Source organism: Mya arenaria, chromosome 2 (assembly GCF_026914265.1).
Source record: "Mya arenaria isolate MELC-2E11 chromosome 2, ASM2691426v1".
Classification (NCBI taxonomy): domain Eukaryota; kingdom Metazoa; phylum Mollusca; class Bivalvia; order Myida; family Myidae; genus Mya; species Mya arenaria.
Genome location: NC_069123.1, coordinates 33,334,819 through 33,346,681, shown reverse-complemented (window position 1 = coordinate 33,346,681; position 11,863 = coordinate 33,334,819). Strand labels below are relative to the sequence as shown.

At 35.1% G+C, this 11,863-nt stretch overlaps 1 protein-coding gene across 1 annotated transcript; it reads right to left on the bottom strand.

Moving 5' to 3' along the window:
- Positions 1-3,183: 3,183 nt before the first annotated feature.
- LOC128217916 (ATP synthase subunit d, mitochondrial-like) lies at positions 3,184-10,385 on the bottom strand. Its single transcript, XM_052925376.1, has 6 exons — positions 10,230-10,385; positions 7,530-7,626; positions 6,528-6,605; positions 5,710-5,772; positions 4,686-4,867; positions 3,184-3,578 (listed from the first exon to the last, which is right to left on the bottom strand). The coding sequence occupies exons 1-6, from the start codon at positions 10,346-10,348 to the stop codon at positions 3,464-3,466; spliced, it is 654 nt and encodes a 217-aa protein (XP_052781336.1). The 5' UTR covers positions 10,349-10,385; the 3' UTR covers positions 3,184-3,463.
- Positions 10,386-11,863: the final 1,478 nt, after the last annotated feature.

Genomic DNA, 11,863 nt, shown 5'->3' with positions numbered 1-11,863 from the left:
GGAGACATATTGTTTTTGCTCTGCCCATCAGTCCTTCACACTTCATTTTCCGCTCAATAACTATAGAACTCTTAGACCCAGGAACTTCATACTTGGTATGCTAGTTGGTCATGACTAATACCCTATTGATTTTGAGATCACTAGGTCAAAGGTCAAGGTCGCCGTGACCTTGAGGTGAAGAAACAATTTCCGCTTAATAACTAAAGATCCTTTGGGTCCAGGAACTTTATATTTGGTATGCAAGTTGTTCATCACTATTAGATTTCCCCTACTGATTTTGAGATCGAAAGGTCAAAGGTCAAGGTTACCTTTAGGTAAAAAAACAATATTTTGGCAGTGAGCTTAAGCTTAAAAATGGTTTCTGCTCAATAACTAAAGAACAAGGAACTTTATACTTGGTGTGCTAGTTGGTCATGACTAGTAGATGTCCCTTACTGATTTTGAGATCAGTTATTCAAAGGTCAAGGTCACCATGACCTTGAGATGAAGAAACGGTTTCAGCTCAGTAATTTAAGAATGCTTGCATCCAGGAACTTCATACTTAGTATGCTAGTTGGTCATGGCTAGTTCATGAACTCTATTGATTTTGAGATCAGTTATTCAAAGGTCAAGGTCACAGTGACCTTGAGGTGAAGAAACGGTTTCCACTTCATAATTAAAGAACGCTTGTACTCAGGAACTTCATACATGGTATGCTGCTTGGTTATGACTAGTAGATTAACCCTATTGATTTTGAGATCAGTAGGTCAAAGGTCAAGGTCGCTGTTACCTTCAGGTAAAATGATGGCAGTGACCTTAAGCTTATAAATGGTTTTTACTCAATAACTTAAGAACGCTTGCACCCAGGAACTTCATACTTGTAATGCTATTTGGTCATGACTAGTAGATTAACCCTATTGATTTTGAGATCAGTAGGTCAAAGGTCAAGGTCGCCGTGACCTCGAGGTGAAGAAAGGGTTAATGCTCAATAACTACAGAACACTTGCACCCAGGAACTTCATACTTTGTTTGCTAGTTGGTCATGACTAGTAGATGAACCCTATTGATTTTGAGATCAGTAGGTCAAAGGTCAAGGATGCAGTAAATGTTCACTATTTAATATGGGTGAATAAACCGAACTTCACTGTTGGTTCGTCTCCAGTCCAAAATTAATCATTTTATATCCATCACTTTTTTTCTCAGCTATGACCACACAATAGGAGAGACAAGCGCTTTTTAAAAAAAGCAATCTCTAGTTTGATAATGTGATTAGTTTCATCAAACACTTCGACAAACTGGTTTCCAAAATAATGTTTTGACAGTGCTCTGTCAGACGGCTCTATTATAAAGAGGTTGGTCAAAGTGTTTTAAGAAACTACACTCTCAATCAAACTGGTAAAAGCCCGATGGGGGGGGGGGGCTTCGTAAGGGGCGTAGAATGCGAAATGTTTTAGTTAAAATTGTGAAGAAAAAGGAAAGTTACCTTTGTTTTAAGTCTTCCTTCGAAGCAAAATATTGCCATCTGACGTAGCCATTATGACGCATTTTATCACGAGGTATACACACATTGTAAGTGCTATTCTCACCAGGGACCATGATAACAAACAGGCTCAAATCTAGATTTAGATAAAGGGCTCAATAATCCCTCATAAAATTAAAACAGAGCAATTAAAGGTACCTGATGTATAAATAAGATGGTAATTTTATTGGGCCATTGGCATTGGAGATCATGCCTTTGGACTCCATGCCCCAAAATCTCGAAACTTCTAAAGCTTATCTGGCTTAAGTAGCTTATTTTAATTAGCCAAAATACAAACTCAAATTCAATTTTGATAAATGAAAAATGGTTAATTGTGATTATCATCAAGATAATTTTTATCTAAAGTATAAAATTTCTTAGAGAAGTTAATATTACACAATTTATTGAAAACCAAAAATACTGAGATTAGCTTAATCCTGTTAAAACTAAAGAAGTTTCGAGAAATTGGGGCCATGTAATTATTGATATGTTTGAAAGTGATTCCTAATTAATATGTAAAAGAAAGGACCAGAAATACTGTACAAATAAAATAATTGCAGTAAGATTATTTTACATAAACAAGAAACAAATGCCCCAGAAGTGCCTTACAGTTCAATAAAATATGTAATTAATAATATGTCTACATTCAGGAAGAGCTATCATAAACTAAGCATATTCCGGCCTCCCATGACGGTTGAAGTGTGAAGGAGTGAGAGTAGAGGTAGGGACGTGGCTCTTGCATCCAACACGTCGTCTTTATGTGTCAAACACATGTGCAGGGTAATCTTGAAATATCTCCATGTGATATATGCAGATATGCTATATATGCATATATGCAGGTTTCCATTTTGATAAGCCTCGACTTTTAGTGACCCAAAGGGACTTGGTCTTGCATGTGACATGTCTTCATGTTCCAAACACAGTCATACTAATTAAATTTAACAATTAATCACCATAGCTTCCATTCCTTAAATGAATGGCCTTTTGGCAATGTCGAATATTTTCCGATAAATGTAACATCTTCAGGTATGTTCGGATCACTTGAAATATGCATTCTTGGATATGAACGCAAGTATGCATGGAGTTCTTTGGACACCACATGATTTAATGACATCCGGGAAAATTATTCGTTTTCTTGGTATTGTGGAAATACTGACATTGTTCATTTCTATAATCTGATGGTATCGGAAAATGTTACCCATATTAAATCCATTGCTCATTACGTTCATAAACTCATTTTAGCTATAACGCTTAACTTTGTGAACCAAGAGACACAACTCTTATTTTATAGTTACATATATATGTATTTTGTTATATTTGATTTGCATTGTGACCTGTATTATGGGCTGGAGGCCTTTTATTGAATAAACCCTCGTTCGTTCGTTTACCACAACTGCGTTCAAACCCTGATAAATCACTCAATTCACTTTTTAAATGGATGCCAACAGGCAATATATACAGCCTGTATCTTAAACTGACACTGGATCTGTATTGAAATGGGCGCCACCATCTTAATTTAGCTGTCTTAATTTGATGACAACTGGCACCCACTTACTGGTACTTCAAATACTGGACTAACATAAGACAGCGCTTAAATATTTATAATCAGAGATTAAACAGAAAATCAGTTGTAAAATGTCACTTTCTAATTCTGTCTTCAAATTTGAACAAAAGACAAAATGAAACACTTTGTAATCATTTAATCAAACACTATTATATACAATAGTCAAATTTTCATTAAGAGCACACATCAAGTCATATTTTGTCTAAACTTTTTTATTGTCTATATAAAATATTACCATTTTACAGTTATAGTGTTGCAAATTGAATATTGTTGAAATATTTTTCTCGCAATTTTTATCAAAGAAATTATTTTTTTCTTGGCTAAACACTCAAAATTTAGGAACATTCTATCCGGTCCCAAACACAACCACCTCTCCAGCAGACTCAAGATGCATAAGCATCTCATTTCTTGGCAGGTGGCTGCTGCCCGGCCTCAAGCTCCTGGGCCTTCTCTGCTTCCATTTGCTGGTATTTCTTGGCATCATCAGCCTCTTTCTCCAGAGGAAGTTGAATCATACTGAAAGACATATGAGAACATATAGAATCGCAGAAAAGAATTATGCTAGGCACATCCAAGAACCAAGGGGTTGTCCAGTTATCGCAGCAGTTAGTGCACTTGTTCCTCACCTAGGCGACCCAGGTTCAATTCCCTGCCTGGGCGCATGTGATTTGGTTGGTGGTCACCAAGAGGGTTTTCTCTGTTTTCTCCAACAACACAAGACCAAACTCTTGCACAACATAATGCCAACAAGAGTGACTTAGCTTAAGTTAATACCATGTTTTTTTCTCACTTTTTAAGGAAATGATGGCGGCCCCTTTGATAGGGGAAAATTAGTAGCGTTTTGGCAAAAAGGGGAATATTTCTAACAAGATTCATATAATGTTCAACTTGTTTTCAAATCTTTCATTCTACAAACCTTCATTCATGAATGGCACTGGATTCATAAATCGCATTTTATTGCAAAATGTCAATGCTCCTCAAATATTATAATAAAAACAAACTTCAAAGCTATTCCATTTAAACATATAACTCCCAGGGGGAAAGCACTTTTAAATTATGCCACGCCCCTACAGAAGCAAATTTACTCTTTAGGGGTTCAAATTAGCAAAAAAACCCACACCCAGACACTATATAAATAATTGCCTTAGTCCCGCTTGTTTTACATTTGACTGGATTAGCCCTCAGCATTTTTCATGAAAAAGAATGAAAAAATTTAGGTTCTAATTAGAGAAAATAGAGGTCTTTGCAAAAGGTTGGAAAAAGTAGAAAAATAGGAGAGCTGTGCAATCTTTTCCGCTTTGCTGTCTCTTTGGCAACAACCTAACAATCCCATTAGAATGAGAACATTGTATCTTTATGGGCTATCCTGGTTTGAAAGATCTAACTAAAATATATGAATAGAAACATACTGTTAACAAACAAAACAAATTCCTGCCACCAGTCCTTTTTAAAGGCAAAGGGATCTTATAGACTAAAAATATTGTTATCATTTAAAAATGAAAAGATGAAATCGAAACCATTTCCACATCTTTACTTGATGTAGGATTACTGAAAATGATTTAAAAAATAATAGACCATTAAAACTGAAAGATCAAATATAATGGCATATTAAATTTCTCTCACTATCTATCGTCCCGCGTGTTCCAGCGACCGATCTCTGTTGAGTCTGTCTGTAACTGTGGTATATGCTGGGGCATGTAGCCTGGGTTCTGGAAGTTAGGGTTGTTCGCCATGTTGGGGAAGTAATGGTTAAACATCTGTATTGACATCTTCTCCGGTGGCGGCACTGTGCCAATAATGTCCAGCTGCAGGAAACATAAATGCTAAGTCATGCTCAATGGAATAACAACCATATCCATATAGACCAGGGATGGCAAGTAGTAGAAGGGAAAAAAATGTGTTGCTTTAAATTTCACAAGATTTTTATGTTTTCATTTTCACTGCCTTATTTTTACTTGTACACCAAATATGATGGTCACTTATCAAATACACAGTGGTTATGTTCAACCAATTTAATTTCTTTTATAAGAAATGTAACTTTTTTTTCCTAAAGTTCTTCAATGTTTAGTACACAAATGGAACTTTCACCCCATATATAGGGTGATGGAGTCATGTGAAGCACTAGAAATGTCTATGTACATAGCAAAACTCGATCTCAATCTTTTGATATATATTGATGAAACTGAAGCCTGACACCCTTTTCAGCCAACCACACTCATTCAGTAAATAAATAACAAACTAAAAATCACCCCCCCTCTCCAAAAAGTAGTTTTGAGCATGGGGTATTCAGGCCCAAAGCAGGTTTAAGGGGGCTTTAGATCCCTCTGAAGAATATTACAGTTTTTAAAGCCATCTTTATCCTTTTCAAAGTTTTTATTGCTTTTTTAAAGCGAATATCTAGTAAATGTACAACAGTTAAAATTGAAAGATTATGATTTCAAAAATAATCCCATAGGTCATCATATTCAATAACTAACTAAGATGTAACTTAAGTGAAGAGTAGAATCTGAGATTTTTTATTGGACTGTTAAAATAACTGGCCAATAGACTGATTGGAATCACTGAGGCATGTCTGAGAATAAAAATGATAATGGATACTGCTCCTGAACTGTATCATTCCTGAAGAAACTGAGAAGTGACTGCTTACAATTTCCTGAACTTCCTTCATCTTGATCTGCTGACCAGCCACATATGTCTCTGCTCTGCTCTTCTGTAAGTATATATATAGGTATTCATTACAATACAATACCAATGGGTTAATCACAAATATATCAACCTAACTTTCCCTCAATGTGAGTTATAACATAGACTTTCTGTGTAAATCACGAATGTGAACCCTGAATCACACGCTCACGCTAAACATGATAGTTTTTGTTATTGACTGATTCTTAATATAGATACAAGTCAAACCTGTTACTTTAGAGTATGAATATTTGTTATTCTACTAAAAAGTGACAAAGGTAAGCAGATCAGACAGCTTAAACTTGGTATAAGTTCTAACTCTTTGCATCGAAACAGTCTTAATATAAAAATATACAAGCAGAAAAAGGAAACTGTGCATGCTAAAAATAAACCAGTTCTTCTATGAACTGAGATTTTTTTATAGATGGCTTAATTCGGAAAACTAACAAGCTTTGAGGAGGTACCTCTTTGTATCACGTATATTTTTCTTCACTGTTTTAAATGAAACAAAGGGCAGTCTCTGCTGCTTAAAGAGCCCTGCCTTTGTTTTAATACCAGAGTTTGATTAGCATCAGTTTTCTCAAACACTTTGACAAACCTGGTTCCAAAAATGTGTTTTGAAAGTGCTCCATCAGGCTGTGATTTTGTGATAAGGTTTGTAGAAGTGTTTTACAAAACTGAACTCTCAGTCAAACTGAAACACTTGATGTTATTTTTGGAAATTTTCGTATAATGCACGGTTTTCTTTTTCAGCTAGTAAATCTATGCTGTCACGAAGTGTACCGTCTGTTGCTCCTCCTTCTTCACAGCCTCCATGACATTATCAACATCCTTTGGGAACGGCACCTGTACCTTACCATACTGAAACAGAAGGATGAAATAATAACAAAGTTATAATGAACCACAGGTTAAGCTTCAACTTATTTATTTTACAAAGATTTTGAAACAAGTCATTACAACATTGCAATATTATGCAAACATGTGGTCTTGTGTTGTAAGGGGAAATGGTGTGCTCTCAGAAAACGCACATGTCCAGTTTGGTGTCAAGAAACCTTCTATCTACTGTTGTGAGATATTTTTGGAATTCCACGCTTAAGATTACAGTTGAACACCATAAATCCGAATTCGTAGGGACCCAAAAATAGTTTGGTAGCGTGTCGAGTGAGCAATGCGGCAATAGAATCTGATGAGACATTTTCGAATGATATTGAGATTGTGTTAACCAGCAATTATACACACTACATCACCCAAATGAATCGCTAATTTTCTGACATCGATGTGCTCAATGTCATTCTTTAACAATTGTGCTCCATTGTCACATCAAGCCGAAGCCCTAGTGCATTCGAAGTATGGTGTGAAAAACTATGTCATGATCAAGTTCGAAATAAGAATTGATAGGTAGGTGTGAAATACCAAATCGGGACCGTAATTTCTACTTCGGAATAGTGATTATTTCGGACTAGCGATTTCGGATTAAAGATTAAAAATTCAGTTAAACAAAGGAGGAAAATCGGGACAGAAAAATAATTATGAAATAGCAATTATTTCAGTTAAACAGTGTTCGGAATAGCGGAGTTCAACTTTAATTGATTTCAAAAATATAGTCAGATTTTGAGCAAGCCCAGCAAATATGTTATGAGTGCATCATATATATGCAGCATGGGGGGGTTGTGCAAAATCAAACATAGTTGACATTTTCAGCTGTATCTTGAATTTGATATCTGTCATAACAAACCTAAAGCTTTGCTCTTGAGATTTCTCCCTTTGAAGGGCCAAAAGACTTACCATCTGTTCAAACTGGTCAAGCATGGCCTTGTTGGAGATTTTCGAGGCATATTCAGCAAAGTTGATCTGCGGCAGTTCTGCTGGCAGGTCATTCACTCTGAAAAACATTTTCATACATGTTTAGTCAAAGATTGTCTGATAAATGCCATTTTATCTTCAAGCTTCTAAAAGTGAAACTTTCTCAGTAAGGTTTTTCATGATACATTTGAAAAAACAGTGAGCATTCAACCATAACAATGACAAAATTATTTTAATAGTAAACAAAAGTTTGGTAATCATCAAGAATAGAGGGCATAATTGATAAAAGCATATAATATGTCACATGCATATTAAATTGTTTGAATCGAGTTTAAACATTGATAAAGGTCTATTTTATTTTCCAATAATCTTAAAAAATAAAGGCTAGAGTTTACATTTGGTCCACCTTGTACATTGCTTTTCTTACCCTGCATAATTCAGTATTTATCTGAGAGACTTAAATTCTACTTGGATGTAAGTGTTGGTAAGGTATACAAATAGTGGCAGAACAATTGTAAAATGGTTTCATAATAAAATACACTTGAGGTGCCAATTATAATTAAACCTCGACATGTTGTTAATTGGTGGCAAAATTATTTGTTACACATCACAAAGAGAATAGACTGTATACGGATGATATGACCCATTGCACACAATCCCAGATTAAAAGACAATACGGTCCAAATTGAAAGCAGACAATGCGAATGTCCGTCGGACAGTCGGACATGTCCGGTATATTTTCATTTTGACCGACGAAACTTTTGTTTTGGTCGGTCACAATGTCCGGTGAAAAAATACAGTCAGCACCGTTTAATTTTCGGAAAATTTACTTTCAGTTTCTAAATAAATGTTCAGAGGTATTTTTAACTATTATATCATGATTATTCAGCGTGTTAATCCGTGTATCACTATTTTTAAATCCCGTTTCGACATGTTTCCGTAAAAGCTGATAAAACGCGTAAGGTTCCGATTTCAGCTCGTACTCTACTTTTATTTTACGGAAATGTTCGGAAATTACAAAATTCCGTATGTATTTATTTTCGGCGAAGTGGTTCCTGGCAATCGTGTTAATTTAAATACCGAGCTGACTTTCTTTCCGCTCTGTTTAACATTGTCAATAACAAGAACTCTACTTTCGTTTTTGCATAAATGTTGTGTCTGAGTTTGACTTGTAGTACAATTCGTTACATTTTATAACCGTACTGTATCTTTAATTTAAAGATGAATTAAAAGAGTAAGATCTAGCTGTTCCATGGATAGACGAATGAGTTTTTTTTGGGAGGCAAGGGAAGAAAAAAATTATGACATAAGATCCGAATATTGATTTTTTTACATATGTTTAGCTTTTTTTGTAATTTATTATAGTACTGTAGGACAAATCTAACCAAAAGATCTAAACCTGTTATAATGGGGAATTACAAAACTTATTTTAAAAAGAGGCTTTAAATCAAGGTTTAGACTGATGTAACTGAATACTGTTTGTAACATTGCGACAGGTAAAAATTTGGTGCGACAGGTAAACTTTCAGTGTTTACCTGTCGCAATGTCCTGTGAAGAAGAAAAAGTTTTCGCGTTGTCTGTGAAAGGCTACACTGCCAGGTTCAGCACAGCATACCATAGGGAGTAGTCAAGCTCGAGGCCCAGATTTTCTGACCTAATATGTCAAAGACCTTTGGATCTTAATACACCCAGGATCTGTGGCCCAATCTGTGATGATGGACTTTGAATAAACCTTGGATGATGATCTTCAAAAACAGGCCGTTGGGTCTTAAAATCTTGACTATATATCCACCAATATCCAAATGTCGCCCGGCTGTACTTAACTGAGCCATATCATCCGCCTGTTGCAAACAGCTCACTTCAACTTCCCTTCATTTCATTGATACAATGACATAACAATGATAATAGCATTGTTGCATAGATTTCACTGCAGGGATGTGTAAAAAGATTATGAAAAACTGCTTTTATTTCTAAATCAGCTAGAGTGAGGGGACAGCAGATATGATTTGGAATTCTATTACATAACATATTGATAAATTGCTCTTGTGGCTGCTTGAACTTGGGTTCTTCATAAGTTGTAATAGTGGGAACAACCAGCTTTATGGAACAGCACCTACAGAAGCAAGCTCTTGCACATTCACTAGCGGATCCAGGGTGGGAAGCACCCGGCACAAGCCCCCCCATTAAATGGTCCATGTTAATTTCTTTTTCAATACAGTGGAAAAAAGTAATACAATACGCCGAAAATGCACCATTTCGGACTAAAAATTGTTATTTTTTTCTTGAGGGAGTACCCAGAAACCACCCTGTATACACTTAAAACCATATAAATTTCGGTTCTAAGGAAGGGGCAAATGGTTATGCCCCCTCTTACATGGAATCCTGGATTCGCCCCTGACAATAATTTAGGAAAACTTCATTAAAATCTTCAAATTAGACATGAAAATTCAAGTGAAACGCCTAAGAATTGAGAATCCTGCATGATTTTAAAGATGAAGGCCGGACCTAAACGCAAAGTGCACCTAATAGAGCATAATCAAACAGATCAGACTGAAATTCAATCATATTCGTAGTTTAGCATAAAATCTTCACTTTTAATATAAGTTTGAAACACAGGTCAAAAAGAGCAGAGGTGTTCTTCTGAAAACTTAGCTTCAATTTAAAGAAAATATCAACTCATACTTTTGCGCATATTTGTCATATGTTGTTCGGAATAATCTGAATGCTTCTTTCTGTGTTTCTGGGATCCTGTTCGACAAGGCAACCCAGTCAATTGCATGCTTAGCTACTCGTCTTGCCATCTTGACCGGTTTGCTTGCAAGGTCGGATCTGATTGCGTTGATTGCTTTATTAAAATATGATAAACCGGTTTGGTTTATCTCGTGACTTTTTATTCATAACTTATGGCCCATGCAACGCATTGTATTACCGATATTTGTTAAACTAATTTTGCAATCTTACTTGCTTTATATGTAACAAAATGATATAATATATATAAACATTATGTCTTAATTTGTTATATGTGTATTTTTTATGCAATTTGTTTAAGGTGTAGAGGATGATGCGATGGCAGTAAAAAAGTTCATGTTTTTCTTTTAAATAACATATTGAGGACGGCTAGAGTATGAAGTAAATTTAAGTTGCACCTTTAAAATGATGTTATGTCACTTTTAACTTAAATGTATAATAAAAGAAATGAGTTGAGTGAGTTAAGTAAGGAACACTTACGTTTCAATTCTTCGTTTGTTCGTTTTTTGTGCTAACATTGAATAAATTCGAATACCATTGTCATTATACCACAACTTGAGCAGAATATATTGCATTTGTCAGCTCAAACTTTGCAATGAACTTTGATTGTTTGTGAAATCTGATGCCTTATATAATATTTATTTTTAAATATTGTTATTAACGTATTTTTTCTAAACTTTATTACAGCCTTTGCATTACATTTATTCTACAGCATTGCCTTTATGTATATACAGCAATATTTTTTATGCTGAACATGAATTTGAGAAAATAAAGGTATAGGCAATACTAAATCTATGAACCGAACAGTAGCGAGTAGTGGGTAACAAAACTGGCTAATCGATTTATCATTTCATTACTGAGGGCCATGCGCTAATCTCTGCCACGCGCTGTATAATGCATTGACACCTTTCATGGATTGACATTGTTGTGTATGGTCATTAACATCTTATGAAGAGTTTTTGACAAAATATAATAGTACAATAATAATTAAATAACTTCTGAACTATTCGGGAGGCTATTTAACAAACAAAATATGACTTACAAGATACAAGAAAAAAAATTAAAGTCGGGTATATCTTAACAAGAAACATTAGCTCAATATGCTATTTTCCGACATGGAATGACCTAAAAATAAATTTAAGGTTTCAATGATGTAATTAATACAGAAACTAGTTATTTAATTGTGAACCTATTTTCCTATTGTTTTTTTGTTGTTGTTTTTTTTATTTCAACAATTCAAATTTAATCATGGAGTACAAATAAAAATTCTCCAGACCGTGACAGCCAACCTTAGTTCAAATTCCATTTTGTTTAAGAATGGCTATGCAAATGCAAAAGTCAATTTCGTTGTAAGTGAAATGAGGGAAAACCTAGTGAGCTGTCTAGAAAGAAAAATCCGCTTCCAAAAGAAAATGAAAATTCGCGATCGGCAGCGTTTTCTGGTATCCCTTAGACTTTCAAAATAAAAACACTCTGTTCATGTGAAATGCCAGAGTTCGTCGATAGTTTAGTTACTTGCGAAAATCATGAGAAAATGCCGGAAAAAATCATTCACTCCTCGATCACGC

Coding starts and splice junctions, on each gene's coding strand:
- LOC128217916 (XM_052925376.1), bottom strand. CDS start 10,348: ATGGCAAGACGAGTAGCTAAGCATGCAATTGACTGGGTTGCCTTGTCG. Junction 5,773..6,527: donor AGAAGGAGGAGCAACAGACG/GTACACTTCGTG, acceptor ATATACTTACAG/AAGAGCAGAGCAGAGACATA. Junction 3,579..4,685: donor AACACGCGGGACGATAGATA/GTGAGAGAAATT, acceptor TATGTCTTTCAG/TATGATTCAACTTCCTCTGG.